General features: G+C 54.5%; 1 protein-coding gene across 1 annotated transcript in view; it reads left to right on the top strand.

Annotated features, from left to right (window-relative positions):
* Positions 1–15,010, top strand: part of LOC133357239 (dedicator of cytokinesis protein 11-like) — a 115,237-nt gene that overhangs the window by 19,664 nt on the left and 80,563 nt on the right. Inside the window, exons 3-13 of the mRNA XM_061575067.1 lie at positions 3–131; positions 1,038–1,109; positions 1,479–1,625; positions 6,485–6,568; positions 6,966–7,077; positions 7,867–7,908; positions 10,607–10,680; positions 11,334–11,441; positions 11,812–11,938; positions 13,399–13,548; positions 13,935–14,047. Coding sequence (XP_061431051.1) covers positions 3–131; positions 1,038–1,109; positions 1,479–1,625; positions 6,485–6,568; positions 6,966–7,077; positions 7,867–7,908; positions 10,607–10,680; positions 11,334–11,441; positions 11,812–11,938; positions 13,399–13,548; positions 13,935–14,047 — 1,158 coding nt within the window. The remainder of the gene's footprint in view (positions 1–2; positions 132–1,037; positions 1,110–1,478; positions 1,626–6,484; positions 6,569–6,965; positions 7,078–7,866; positions 7,909–10,606; positions 10,681–11,333; positions 11,442–11,811; positions 11,939–13,398; positions 13,549–13,934; positions 14,048–15,010) is intronic.

Raw genomic sequence — 15,010 nt, 5'->3', positions numbered from 1 at the left:
AGTTTGTGTTCAAGACAGAGGAGTCTGCGGAGGCCTGCGAGGGCCTCACCCTGCACGAGGAACTCGCCAAGTCGCTCGGCTTCCTCCTCAAGCCCAGCACCGACTTCCTCACCTGCAACAAACTCCTCAAGGTGAGAGGCAGTACAGCAAGCTGCTCACCCTCACCCCACACACTCACCCAGTCCCAGGGTGAGAGGCAGTACAGCAAGCTGCTCACCCTCACCCCACACACTCACCCAGTCCCAGGGTGAGTGGGCAGACCAGCAAGCTGCTCACCCTCACCCCACACACTCACCCAGTCCCAGGGTGAGAGGCAGTACAGCAAGCTGCTCACCCTCACCCCACACACTCACCCAGTCCCAGGGTGAGTGGCAGTACAGCAAGCTGCTCACCCTCACCCCACACACTCACCCAGTCCCAGGGTGAGAGGCAGTACAGCAAGCTGCTCACCCTCACCCCACACACTCACCCAGTCCCAGGGTGAGTGGCAGTACAGCAAGCTGCTCACCCTCACCCCACACGCTCACCCAGTCCCAGGGTGAGAGGCAGTACAGCAAGCTGCTCACCCTCACCCCACACGCTCACCCAGTCCCAGGGTGAGAGGCAGACCAGCAAGCTGCTCACCCTCATCCCACACGCTCACCCAGTCCCAGGGTGAGAGGCAGTACAGCAAGCTGCTCACCCTCACCCCACACACTCACCCAGTCCCAGGGTGAGAGGCAGACCAGCAAGCTGCTCACCCTCACCCCACACACTCACCCAGTCCCAGGGTGAGAGGCAGTACAGCAAGCTGCTCACCCTCACCCCCGGACACTGGATCTGTCCCGTGCCCTCCCGTCAGCAACGAGCCTTTGACACTTGATCTGGCCTCAAGAGTGCACCTAGCCTGGCACAGGCACCATCGCAATGTCACCACCACCGAGTGGTGAATGGTTGGCTGCGTGTCGGCGTCATGTACGTGGGAGTGACCGTGCGTGACGATGGTTAGGAGGAGGTGATGTTGATGAGGTGTCTCCGTCTCTTCTCCTCTTCTCCAGTTCTCATGGTTCTTCTTTGAGATCCTCATCAAGTCCATGGCTCAAAACCTCGTGGACTCCGGGAGGATCAAGGTGGTGACCTCCTGAGCCCGGCCGTGAACTCTGAACCTTGTTCCTGCAACTTCTTACACAGTCTGACCCCGCACCGTGGTTGCATTTGTGATTGTGGTGGTTATGGTTGCGATTGCGGTGGTTATGGTTGCGATTGCGGTGGTTGCGTTTGTGTTTGTGGAAGTTACGGTTGTGATTGTGGTGGTTGCGGTATTTTTGCTTGTGATTGCGTTTTTTGCGGTTGTGATTGCGGTGGTTGTGATTGCGGTGATCTCGGTGGTTGTGATTGTGGTGGTTGCGGTTTTCATTGTGGTGGTCGCGGTTGTGATTGAGGTGGTCAGGGTTGTGGTTGCGATGGTTGCGGTAATGTGTGCGGTTATGGTGGTGCAGCTGAACCGGACGCAGCGGTTGCCGGCGTCGTTCCACACGGCGGTGGAGGAGCTGGTGGTGGCGGCGACGGAAAACATCGTCATCAAGCACCGCGAGTTCGCGAGCGAGACGCGGCGCGCCAACCACAGCCTCGCCGCCTTCATCAAGGTCACCGTGTGCTGTGTGTGTGTGTGCTGCGTGTGTGTTTTATGTGCGTGTGCTGTGTGTGCTGTGTGTGTGTGTGTGTGCTGCGTGTATGTTTTGTGTGCGTGTGCTGTGTGTGCTGTGTGTATGCTGTGTATATGTGCTGTGTGCATGCTGTGTGTGTGCTGCATGTGCGTGCTGTGTGTGTGTACTGCGTGTGTGTGTATGCTGCGTGTGTTTGTCGTGTGTGCTGCGTGTGTGTGCTGCGTGTGCTGTGTGTGTATATTGCGTGTGTGTGTGTTTATGCTGTGTGTGTACGCTGCGTGTGTTTGTTGTGTGCATGTGATGTGCATGTGTGTGCTGTGTGTATGTGCTGCGTGTGTGTGTGTTTATGCTGTGTGTGTACGCTGCGTGTGTTTGTTGTGTGTATGTGCTGTGCGTGTGTGTGCTGTGTGTATGTGCTGCGTGTGTGTGTGTTTATGCTGTGTGTGTTTGTGTGTGTGTGCTGTGTGTGTGTGCTGCGTGTGCGTGTTTATGCTGTGTGTGTACGCTGCGTGTGTTTGTTGTGTGTATGTGCTGTGCGTGTGTGTGCTGCGTGTGTGTGCTGTGTGTGTGCGCTGCGTGTGTGTGCTGTGTGTGTGCGCTGCGTGTGTGTGTGCTGCGTGTGTGTGTGTTTATGCTGCGTGTGTACGCTGTGTGTATGTGCTGTGCGTGTGTGTGCGGCGTGTGTGTGCTGCGTGTGTGCTGCGTGTGTGCTGCGTGTGTGTGTTTATGCTGTGTGTGTACGCTTCGTGTGTTTGTTGTGTGTATTTGCTGTGCGTGTGTGTGTTGTGTGTGTGTGCTGCATGTGTGTGTTTATGCTGTGTGCGTGCGCTGCGTGTGTGTGCTGTGTGTGTGTGCTGCGTGTGTGTGCTGCGTGTGTGTGTTGTGTGTGTGTGCTGCGTGTGTGTGTGTTTATGCTGTGTGTGTGCTTTGCGTGTGTGTGCTGTGTGTATGTGCTGCGTGTGTGTGTGTGTTTATGCTGTGTGTGTGTGCTGCGTGTGTGCTGTGTGTGTGTGCTGCGTGTGTGTGTTTATGCTGTGTGTGCGCTGCGTGTGTGTGCTGTGTGTATGTGTTGCGTGTGTGTGTGTGTTTATGCTGTGTGTGTGCTGCGTGTGTTTGCTGTGTGTATGTGCTGCGTGTGTGTGTGTTTATGCTGTGTGTATGTGCTGTGTGTGTTTGTTGTGTGTATTTGCTGTACGTGTGTGTGTGTGTTTATGCTGTGTGTGCGCTGCGTGTGTGTGCTGCGTGTGTGTGTGTTTATGCTGTGTGTGTGCACCTCGTGTGTGTGCTGTGTGTGTGTGCTGCGTGTGTGTGCCGTGTGTGTGTGTTTATGCTGTGTGTGTGCGCTGCGTGGTGTGTGTGTGCTGCGTGTGTGTGTGTTTATGCTGCGTGTGTGCTGTGTGTATTGGCTGTGCGTGTGTGTGCTTATGTATGTGCTGTGTGTGTGTGTGTTTATGCTGTGTGTGTGCGCTGCGTGTGTGCTGTGTGTGCTGTGTGTATGTGCTGCGTGTGTGTGTGTTTATGCTGTGTGTGTATGCTGCGTGTGTTTGTTGTGTGTTTGCTGTACGTGTATGTGTGTGTTTATGCTGTGTGTGCTGTGTGTGTGCGTGTGTGTGTGTGTGTGCTGTGTGTATGTGCTGCGTGTGTGTGTGTGTTTATGCTGTGTGTGTGCGCTGCCTGTGTGTGTTGTGTGTATGTGCTGCGTGTGTGTGTGTTAATGCCGTGTGTGTGCGCTGCGTGTGTTTGTTGTGTGTATTTGCTGTGCATGTGTGCTCTGTGTGTGCGTGTGTGTGTGTGCTGTGTGTATGTGCTGCGTGTGTGTGCTGTGTGTGTGCTGTGTGTGTGTGTGTTTATGCTGTGTGTGTACGCCGCGTGTGCTTGTTGTGTGTAATTGCTGTGTGTGTGTGCGTGTGTGTGTTTATGCTGTGTGTGTGTGCTGCGTGTGTGTGTGTGTTTATGCTGTGTGTGTACGCTGCGTGTGTTTGTTGTGTGTATGTGCTGTACGTGTGTGTGCTGCGTGTGTGTGCTGTGTGTGTGTGCTGTGTGTGTGTGTACTGTGTGTGTGCGCTGTGTGTGTGTGCTGCGTGTGTGCGCTGCGTGTGTGTGCTGCGTGTGTGTGCTGTGTGTGTGTGTGTACGCTGCGTGTGTGTTTATGCTGTGTGTGTACACTGCGTGTGAGCGCTGCGTGTGTGTGCTGCGTGTGTGTGCTGTGTGTGTACGTTATGTGTGTGTGCTGTGTGTGTGTTTATGCTGTGTGTGTACGCTGCGTGTGTGTGCTGTGTGTGTGTGCTGTACGTGTGTGTGCTGCGTGTGTGTGCTGCGTGTATGTGCTGTACGTGTGTGTGCTGCGTGTGTGTGCTGCGTGTGTGTGCTGCGTGAGTGTGCTGCGTGAGTGTGCTGCGTGTGTGCGCTGCGTGTGTGCGCTGCGTGTGTGCGCTGCGTGTGTGTGCTGTGTGTATGTGCTGTACGTGTGTGTGTGTGTTTATGCTGCGTGTGTGTGCTGCGTGTGTGTGTTGTGTGTATGTGCTGCGTGTGTGTGTGTTTATGCTGTGTGTGTGCGCTGCCTGTGTTTGTTGTGTGTATTTGCTGTGCATGTGTGCTCTGTGTGTGCTGTGTGTATGTGCTGCGTGTGTGTGCTGTGTGTGTGTGCTGCGTGTGTGTGTGTTTATGCTGTGTGTGTATGCCGCGTGTGCTTGTTGCGTGTATTTGCTGTGTGTGTGTGCTGTGTGTGTGCGTGTGTGTGTTTATGCTGTGTGTGTGTACTGCGTGTGTGTGTGTTTATGCTGTGTGTGTACGCTGCGTGTGTTTGTTACATGTGTGTGCTGCGTGTGTGTGCTGTGTGTGTGTGTGCTGTGTGTGTGCGCTGTGTGTGTGTGCTGCGTGTGGCGCTGCGTGTGTGTGCTGCGTGTGTGTGCTGTGTGTGTGTGTGTTTATGCTGTGTGTGTACGCTGCGTGTGTGTGCTGTGTGTGTACACTGCGTGTGTGCGCTGCGTGTGTGTGCTGTGTGTGTGTGCTGCGTGTGTGTGCTGTGTGTGTGTTTATGCTGTGTGTGTACGCTGCGTGTGTGCTGTGTGTGTGTGCTGTACGTGTGTGTGCTGCGTGTGTGTGCTGTGTGTATGTGCTGTACGTGTGTGTGCTGTACGTGTGTGTGCTGCGTGTTTTTGCTGCGTGTGTGTGCTGCGTGTGTGTGCTGCGTGTGTGTGCTGCGTGTGTGTGCTCCGTGTGTGTGCTGCGTGTGTGTGCTTTGTGGCATTCGCGTCACTAGGGTTGGTGTCACCCCCCATGGACCTCCTCCCGTACCGGACCACACAGAATCCCTCGTCATGTGTTTTGTACTAACGTTACTCGTACATCGTAATTCCCGTATATCACTGAATGTGATGGCAATAGTAGTGACGTAAACAACTAGCAAAATAAAAGTTACACCTTTAGATTACAATACCATGCGTACAGCCTGAATGTACTTTTACATCGTTACATCGCAAGACAGTGATGTTTTCCAAGAAAAAAAAAGACTAATTTAAGATTTAATTATATTTCTAAACATGTATCAAGAAACATAGCATTTCCTCTCACTTCATGTTTTAAATTGTCAATTTCTCTATTTAGTTATCAAATAGTTATATAATCAATAATTGTTCTACATGTAAGTTTATTATCAATTTTAATCATAGAATAACATGTGATATATTTGTAAATTGCTTAAATGTCATATTTCTGAGATTATATGAATACTCACAACAAAATAGTTTTGTAAAATCTTTCTACATTGAATTACAACATTATTTGTTACAACATTATTAGTAACTGAGCAGAAGCCTTTTTTATTTTTCTCCTTTTCCTTTAATTACGACTTGATTCTCAAAAATTGTATTGATATAGGTTCACAAATACTAATTACCACAATATTGTAGCTAAAACACCAGAAAATTTGACAAAATCAGCGACTATAAAAACACGAGCAGCGACGAACACAACAGCGCGTGCTGGCAGCACGTGCAGACGAGACCACGTGACTGGAAGCGTCACTGGAGTTGGGTAACAATGACTGCCCTGACCGGAGCGCATTATAAGGTTCAAAAAGTAAATTAGCATAGAGTTTTTGTCTTGTAGGTATATTGATATAGTACATATAAGCTGGGCTTACGAAAAAAAAAGGCTTTTATTGTTATAACTACAGGGATATTTTTATTAAAAATAATTAATTTCTGCTGAAACACTGCACAGACATGTTCTAGGCAGTCATTGTGGTGTCACCCCCTCTGATGGTGTCACCCGGTGCGGTCTGCACCCCACGCACCCCCCTAGTGACGCCACTGCGTGTATGTGCTATGTGTACATGTACGGTATGCGCTGTGCGTGTGCTGTGTGTAGTTGGTGTGTGTGCTCGCTGTGTGTGTGCTCGCTGTGTGTGTGCTGTGTGTGTGTGTTGTGTGTATACTGTGTGTATACTCTGTGCACTTCATATATGCTGTGCTTATGTTGTGTGTGTGTGCTCGCTGTGTGTTTGCTGTGTGTGTGTGCTGCATGTGCTGCATGTGTGTGTCCTGCATGCGTGTGTGCTGTGTGTACGCTGCGTGAGTTTGTTGTGTGTATGTGCTGTGCGTGTGCTGTGTGTGTATGTGGTGCTATGTGTATGCTGTGTGTGTTCTTTATGTGTGTTGTGCGTGTATACTGTGTGTGCTGCGCCTGTGCTGCGAATGTGCTGTGGATACTGCGTGTTTGTTGCATCTGTGGTGTGTATGTTCTGCATGTGTGCTGTGTGTGTACGCTGTGTGTATTTGCTGTGTGTGCGCTGCGTGTGCGCACGTACCTACGTATGCCCGTGTTTTTGTGCGTAGAGGTGCTTCACGTTCATGGACCGCGGCTTCCTCTTCAAACTCATCAACTCGTACGTGCACAGCTTCGGCCCTGGCGATCCCAAGGTGAGACCTTGGGAAGACAAAGGCACCCCGCAGGCTGCACCGCCAGTTCACTAGCGGCACTTGCCCTGACAGCCTGTGTGGGCTACACAGGGGATCTTTATCTGTGTGTCTGTGGGGAGCGGTAGTGTAGCGGTTCGCGCGCTGCGCTATGAACTCGCAACCCGTCACAATTATCCGAACCGCTCTTGAGACTCCCCTAGGTCGACGCAGCCTAAAACGAGTACCTGGTGCAGTGTGTGAACGTCACCTCTAGGGAGACAAAGGGGGCCGGGCGTGGTGCTGGCCACGCAACCCCCCCATGTGTCGTGTCGGCCTTCATAGGTGTTACTCGCTCATAGCACTTGCCTCAAAAGTCTGTTCATGCCATACAGGGGATCTTTGCCTTGTGTGTCCGTAGACCCTGTTTGAATTCAAGTTGGCATTCCTGAAGGAGATTTGCAGCCACGAGCATTACATCCCCCTGAACCTCGCCATGTCCTTCAGTAGGGGTCGCATCCAGCGGTACCAAGGTGACGCACGCATGCGCACGCACGCACGCAATCACAGGCACGCGCGCACACACAGGCAAGCGTACATGCACAGGCGTGCGCACATACATCCACGCACGCTCATACACATATGCACAGGCACATACATGCACATGCGCACAGACTCGCGCGCGTACACAGACATGCACACACAGGCACACACACACGCATTCCTGAAAGTCTCCATGTGGCATGTGTGTGTCATGTGTCTCTGTGTCTCCATGTGTCCCTCATCCAATATATCTTTGTTCCTATGTCTGGACATCGTAAGCCTCTTCTCTCTGTTGTAATTCCATGTCTATGTGTCTACATGCTACGTCTATCGATGTCTCTGTGTATTTCTTGTGTCTCCATGTCTCTGTAGCTCTGTGCACTGTATCTCTGTCTCCGTGCCCTGTATTTCCATGTCTCCGTGCGTTGTATCTCTTTATCTGTGTCTCTGTAGCTCCGTGCCCTGTATCTCCGTGTCTCTGTATCTTTGTGCCCTATTTCTCCATGTCTCTGTGTCTCTGTGCCCTGTATCTCCGTGTCTCTGTGCACTATATCTCTGTGTCTGTCTCTATCTCAGTGTCTCTGTGTCTCCGTGCCCTGTATCTCTGCATCTCTATCTCTGTGCCCTATTTCTCCGGATCTCTGTGTCTCCGTGTCTCGTGTCTCCGTGTCCCTGTACCACGTATCTCCATGTCTGTGTGTCTCTGTACCACGCATCTCCACGTCTGCATGTCTCCATTATCACCGTGTGTCAGCCATTATGGTCCTTGTGTGGAACAGATTTGCTCTTTCCGACGGAGCCGACGCGAGAGAGCCTGCCAGGTACCCCCTCCTCGATGATCCCCTTCCGAATCCCCTGGATCCCTGCTAACCCCCTGATTGTGCCCCAGGTGTGGGGGGATGCTGGTGATTGCTGTGATCGGCTGCTAACGATGACGCGGCCCGTGCGCTGTGTGTGACGGGGGTCGTCCCTTCCTCCGCATACCCCACAGAGCCATCTGTCGCGCCGTTCACATACAAATCGGGTCGTTATTACGTGCTGCACATACCGGATGATTGGTAAACACGCTCCTCATTTACACTCTCGCGCACACACAAGGTAGCCATCTCAATTTGAATCGGTGTTGCCTTTGTCATATTGAACACACAGAGACAAAGATCCCTCGTGTAGCTTTACCAGACTGTTTGGGCAAGTGCTGTTAGCGAGGAGCATCTATGACGGCCTGCATGGTCACGAAGGGGTGGGTGGCCAGCACCACGCCTGGCCACCTTTGTCTCCCCAGTGGCGATGTTTTATACACCGCACCAGGTACTCATTTAAGGCTGACTAAAACTATTTCAAAACTAAACTATTTTTATTTAACCAGGTAAGGCCTACTGAGCTACGTAACCCTTTTTAGAAGCGACCTGGCTATTACAAATCGCTCAACAAACATCATGTGGACATTTATAGCAGTCAAATACTCTAAACGCATGTTTCTAAATGTGGGGGGTAAAAACCGGAGGACCCGGAGAAAAATCCACACAACCACAGGGAGAATATGCAAACTCTAAACATACAGCAGGCGTGAGGGTCAGGATCAAACCCATGCCCTCTTGCGTAACAGGCGAGGGAGTGAACATCTCCTCGCCACCATGGCGAGATGTTAAGAGATGGCCCAAGACTTGTTCAGATATTCGTCACTGATGTTGTCCGTGAACTGGAATTTAACTTTTGATGGCCAGGTTCGTAGCGCGGTGCACTAACAGCTGTGCCACCGCTCCCCCCATCACGTACACACGTATACACACACACGATCTCTGCATTCCTTTGAATCGGCACCACGTGTAACATAGCACGCATATTTACCAACCATCCGGCTTGCACGGTGTGTAACGAACGGGCAGCGTGGCGGGTGGGTATGGCCCCGGAGGGTCGGGCGGCGGTGGCGGCGGCGGCGGTGGTGGTGGCGGAGCTGAGGGCGCCGGCAGTGACAGGCGCCAGCGCCGTCTCGGGCACGATCGGCCGTGCCGGGGAATCACATGCTCGGGGCGCGATGTCGCTGCGGAAGAGGGACTCGCGGAGCCGCGTCTCGGAGTTTGGCCCTCTTACCAGATTTTGCTGCGGAGCTCTTTCGCCAGGAGCCACCTGGCCGTCACAAATGATTGCTCAACAAAGTGGGATAATCTTCATCGCGTGGACGCCATCTAAACCATTCTGTATTCTTCCACCGCTATTTAAACTTAAGTAAAGCATCTTGGCGCTCAATATAACGATTAAGCGCCGAGCTTGAGACGATGAATTCTCGTCGACTCGGAAGCGTCGTTTCACCGAGACCCCCGAGAAGGACGATGGAGCCCAACTCCGAGGCGTGGCGGTGCGCGGAGTCCCAGCTTGCCCAGCTTTGGGGTTCGCTCGGGTGAGGGGGGGAGGACCCCCAGCTGGGGGAGCCGGAGTCAGAACGGAGCTGTTGATTGGCTCGCGGGCACGTGGGAGACATACGGAGTGCTGCTGCTCGATCTGCTGTGAATCTACCCCCGATCCATACACCACCATGCACAAAAACCCGCACACGTACACACACATGCGTGTGCATGTTTGTGTGCGTGTGAAGGGGAGCGGTTGTGTAGCGGTTAGCATGCTGCGCTACGCACCCGGTGACCCGAGTTCGATTCCCGCTTGCGGCCAACACTTGTGACGATTATCTGAACCTGTCCTGGGCCTCCCCTAGGTCGACTCGGCCTCAAATGAGTACCTGATGCGCTGCGTAAACATTGTCACTAGGGAGACAAAGTCGATCGGACATGGTGTTGGCCACCCACCCCCTCATTGTACCTTGCCGGCCTTCATAGGTGCTCGCGAACAGCAATCGCCCCAACAGCCTTTTTCGGGCTATATGGGGTATCTTTGTCTTTGAAGGGTGTGTGTGGTGAAAGGCAGTTGCTGTGGCTGTCCACGTAGAATGTCCCAACACTGGCTGGGGAGGAGAGGCTGCCATGCCTCTGTGGAACACAGAGTGGGTCATGGCATAAGCGCCCCTGGGACGGTAGTGATTGGATTACCAGTGTGCCGAGGCGGGCTGGTGTGGGACGCGGAACGGGCTAGAGAAGAGATGGAGTGATGGGGTACGGGAGGACGAGGAGCTGAGTGGACTTGCCGATGACCAGTACCAGCGGTGTCAAGATCGGCCTCTGTGGAGGAGGCTCGTGAAGGATGCTGCTACTGGGCAGTTGGAGGCAGTCACTCTCCAGCACCAAAGGAGGGCAGAGGAGTGACACTCACAACAACGAGCCGAGCGCCAGGCAACTAAAATGCAGCAAGTTGGCACAGTAGGAGGCACAGGTGGTGCATCAGCCAGTCATCTCAGTCAACCCCTGGGACCTGGGTCTGTCCCCTGACCTCCTGCCAGTGAGCCTTTGGCACTTCACGTGGCCTTGAAGTCTACCTGGCCTAGCACCAATCATCCTGGTGATGCCACCGCCACTCAATGAAGAATGTCGGCTGTTGTTTGTGTACACGGATGCACTGTGTGTGTCTCAGATCTGCAGCTGGATTACAGTTTGACCGAAGATTTCTGCAAAAATCACTTCCTGGTTGGACTTTTACTTCGGGAGGTGAGCGGAGATGCACGCATGCACACACGCACACAACAATCATCCGTATAGCCTTAACAGACTGTAGGGGCAAGTTTTATTAGCGAGCACCTATGAAGGCCGGCATGGCACACTAGAGGGTTGGGTGGCCTTTGTCTCCCCAGTGGCAATGTTTACACATCACACCAGGTACTCATTTGAGGCCGAGTCGACCTAGAGGAGGACCAGAAACCAATCAGATAATCAGCACTGGTGTTGGCCGTAAGTGGGAATCGAACTAGAGTAAACTGAGTTCGTAGCTCAGCAAGCTAACTCTCGCACTACAGCTTGCACTACAGCTCCCAGCATCGCACACATGCACGCACGCGCTCACACAGACGCCCTCGCACGCTCGCGCGCATAGGCACACGCATGTGCGCGTGTGCGTCTTTGAGTGTAGGGACAGGGCAAGCAACTTTGACTTTGGGACTCGAATGCGGGCGGGGTGAGTGCGATGAGGTGTGCTTAACAAAGCGTGGGTGACGAGGTGAGGGTGATCAGGCGGGGACGACGAGGTGGTTGCGACGTGGCGGTTGGGGCGAGGTGACGAGGTGAGGGTGATCAGGCGGGGACGACGAGGTGGTTGCGACGTGGCGGTTGGGGCGAGGTGACGAGGTGAGCTGTGCGGCCGACAGGTGAGCTCCGCGCTGCAGCAGGAGAGCGGCGACGTGCGTCCGGCCGCCATCGCCGCACTCAAGCAGCTGATGGCGAAACACGCGCACGACGACCGCTACGCACACAAGGTACGCGGACAAAGCTCCCCCGTGTAGCCCCACACGGGATGCCGGGGCAAGTGCCGCTACGTGAATAGCGCACGATGGGGGCGGGTGGCCACCACTACGCCCGGCCACCTTTGTCTCTCCAGCACTGGTGTTTACACGCGCACACGCCGCACCAGATACTCGTTTAGGGCTGAGTCAGCCTAGGGGAGGCCCAGGACCGGATCAGATAATTGTCACTTCAGTTGGTGGTGGCCGTGTACGGGAATCGAACTCTGGTCACCGGGGTCGCAGTGCAGCGCGCTTACCGCAGCACCACGCACACAGTTACAGCCATGGTGGTTGACTGCGGTTGCCCACTGCGGTTGCTGACTGCGGTTTGCTGACATCCCAGAACCAGCAGGCGCGGATCGCGTCGCTCTACCTGCCCCTGCTGGGGATCGCGCTGGAGAACGTCTCCCGCCTCAACGTCGCCCGCGACCACGCCCTGCTGCCCACTGCCAGCGCCAACACCTGCAGGGGGGGGAGGGGGGGGGGGGCACAGGGGGGAGAGGGGACATGTGGGGATGGTGGGGGAGGGACGGTAGGGACGGTGGGGACGGTGGGGACGGTGGGGCAGGGACGGTGGGGACGGTGGGGCAGGGACGGTAGGGACGGTGGGGATGGTGGGGACGGTGGGGCAGGGACGGTAGGGACGGTGGGGAAGGTGGGGGAGGAATGGTGGGGACGGTGGGGGTGGGTGGGACACGGTGGGAATGGTGGGGACTCGGTGGGGGTGGGTGAGACACGGAGGTCACGCTGGGGGAGGGAGCTAAATAAAGGGGGGGAAATGGGCACCACACGGGCTATAGAAGAGATGAACTGATGCAGTACAGAACCTAAGTTGACTTGCCGATGACCGGTACCAGCGGTGTCAAGATCGACCTCTAATACGGAGCGAGTCGGCACAGAGGGGGACACGTGTTGCTTTAAATCGAAATTTAACCGCCTCTACGGGGAGGGTTTCCACATAACTTTGAGAAATTCCTCTTGATATGCAAATTCCTTTGTCAAGGCGCCCAGCTTATATATATGCTCCAAGCTCGTGTGCTGTTTCATTCAGACTCTGTCGCCTCGACAGACCTGGTTTTCACCTGAGGACGGCTGCTTGCGTTGTGGCCAAAACGTCGTGAGAATTATTTTATTATGTTTTATTTTTATTATTTTTTTACTTCCCTTCTACGTGACTTTACCGAAAGAACCAAGAAGGTGTTGCAGTCAGTCGACCCATGGCACCTGGGTCTGTCCCGTGACCTCCTGTCAACGAGTCTTCCACCCTTCACATGGCCTCATGGTGCAAATAGCATGTGTGCACGTGTGTGTGTGTGTCTGTGTGTGTGTGGAGAAGTGGGGAGCGGTAGTGTAGCGGTTAGCGCGTTGCGCTATTAACCTGGCAACCTGGGTTCGATTTCCGCTCACGGCCAACACCAGGGACGATTATTTGAACCAGTCCTCGGCCTCCACTAGGTCGACTCAGCCTCAAATGAGTACCTGGTGCAGTGTGTAAACATCGCCACTGGGGAGACAAAGGCGGTCGGGCGTGGTGTTGGCCACCCACCCCCTCTTGTACCATTCCAGCCTTCATAGGTGCTCACTCACAGCACTTACCCCTACAGTTTGCTTGGCTATACGGGGGATCTTTGTCTTGTGTGGGGAAGTGGTCGTGTAGCGGTTAGTGCACTGCGATACGAACCTGGCAACCTGAGTTCGATTCCCGCTCACGGCCAACACCGGTGATGATTATCTGAACCGGTCCTTGGCCTCCTCCCCTAGGTCAACTCGGCCTCAAATGAGTACCTGGTGCAATTGTTAACCATCGCCACTGGGGAGACAAAGATGGTCAGGCATGGTGGTGGCCATCCAGCCCCTCATATACAGCCCCAACAGTCTGTTAAGGCTCTCCGGGGGATCTTTGTCTTTGTTATACGTGTGCGTGTGCAGATGACGCGCGACGAATCCACCGCATGCGTGCAGAACCCCGTGCCGGGCGGCGCGACCTCTAACGCCGCGGGGTCGTGCACTCCGCACCGGGCTCAGGCCGCCGCCACGGCAACAGCGGCCGGGGACCTCTTCTCGGCCATCTCCGGCACAGGTGGGGGGGGGTGGTCACGTGGGGGCGGTGGGGTGAGGGAGGGGCGGCACCTCTTCTCGGTCGTCGCTGGTGCGATCCCTACTCGTGCCCAGCAGCGGAGAGAGAAGCCCGCGTGTGCATGCGTGCGTGTGCGCGTCTCTCCATGTGTGTGTCCGTCCGTGTGTGCGTGCGCGTGCGTCTGTCTGTGTACGCATATGCACGTGTGCATCTGTCCGTGTGTGCGCGTGTGCATCTGTTTGTGTGCGCGTGTGCATCTGTCCGTGTGTGCGCGTGTGCATCTGTTTGTGTGCGCGTGTGCATCTGTCCGTGTGTGCGCGTGTGCATCTGTCCGTGTGTGCGCGTGTGCATCTGTCTGTGTGCGCGTGTGCTTACTTTCTGGGCGGCAGGCACCCCAGGGCAGCTGGTGGTGAGACACGCGGATTCCCGCGCGTCGCTCGTGAGCATCGAGTCCGCCACGGGGCTGCCGAGCGCGCACGACAAGGCCAACTCGCTCGAGAAGGTGGACGCACGTGCGTGTGTGCGTGTGTGCGTGTGTGCGTGTGTGCGTGTGTGCGTGCGTGTGTGGGGAGCGGTAGTGTCGCGGTTAGCGCGCTGCGATATGAACTCGGCGACCTGAGTTTGATTCCTGCTCACGGCCAACACCAGTGACGATTATCTGAACCGGTCCCGTGCCTCCCCTAGGTCGACTCGGCCTCAAATGCAGTGTGTAAACATCGCCACTGGGGAGACAAAGGCGGTTAGGCGAGGTGCTGGCTGTTGAGTAAATACTGAAGGCGATCCCGAGTCTGAGACCAGTAGAAGCACGGGGCAGAGATAATCTCCCAAGCGCACTGCTGAGGGAGGGTGGCGTTTGAGTGCAGACTGCCCCCGATGACATCATAATAAAAGTGGACCACAGGACGGGTTACGCAGGATTGTAAGGATGGCCTGGTGGTTCCCCTCTTTAAGAAGGGGGAGACACACACACCTTAGCAACGACAGGGGCATCTCTCTCCTCAGGGCGAGGCCGGGAAAGGGCCTGGCAAGGATGATTCAACATATTTTTTTTTTAAGAATAAGAATATGATTCAACATCGCCTTGCTAGGCAAGCTGAGGAGAGGCTTGTGGATCCCCAATGTGGTTTCAGGCCAGGGTGGTCCTGCATGGACGCCATTTTCTCTGTCCGTATCCTATAGCAGAGGTGTAGAGAATTCCAACAGGACCTATATCTCTGCTTTATTGACCTGGTCAAGGCCTGTGATAGCACAGGACTGTGCGTTGTTCTTTGTGCTGTCGGGGTCCCTGACTCTCTGCTCACAATCATTGATCACCTTCATGACGGTGGGCAGGCCTGGGTAAAACTGTATAGCCATGACTCAGAGCCATGCCCTGTTCACCTTGGGGTGTGACAGGGATGTGCTCTGATTCCTACATTATTTGACATATTTGACCACGTAGTTTGATAAGCTTTTTCCATGGCTG

This window comes from Lethenteron reissneri, chromosome 57 (genome assembly GCF_015708825.2).
Source record: "Lethenteron reissneri isolate LAM-NWPU_2019-01 chromosome 57, ASM1570882v1, whole genome shotgun sequence".
In the NCBI taxonomy this organism is placed as follows: Eukaryota; Metazoa; Chordata; class Hyperoartia; order Petromyzontiformes; family Petromyzontidae; genus Lethenteron; species Lethenteron reissneri.
This window is presented reverse-complemented; position numbering and strand designations above follow the sequence as displayed.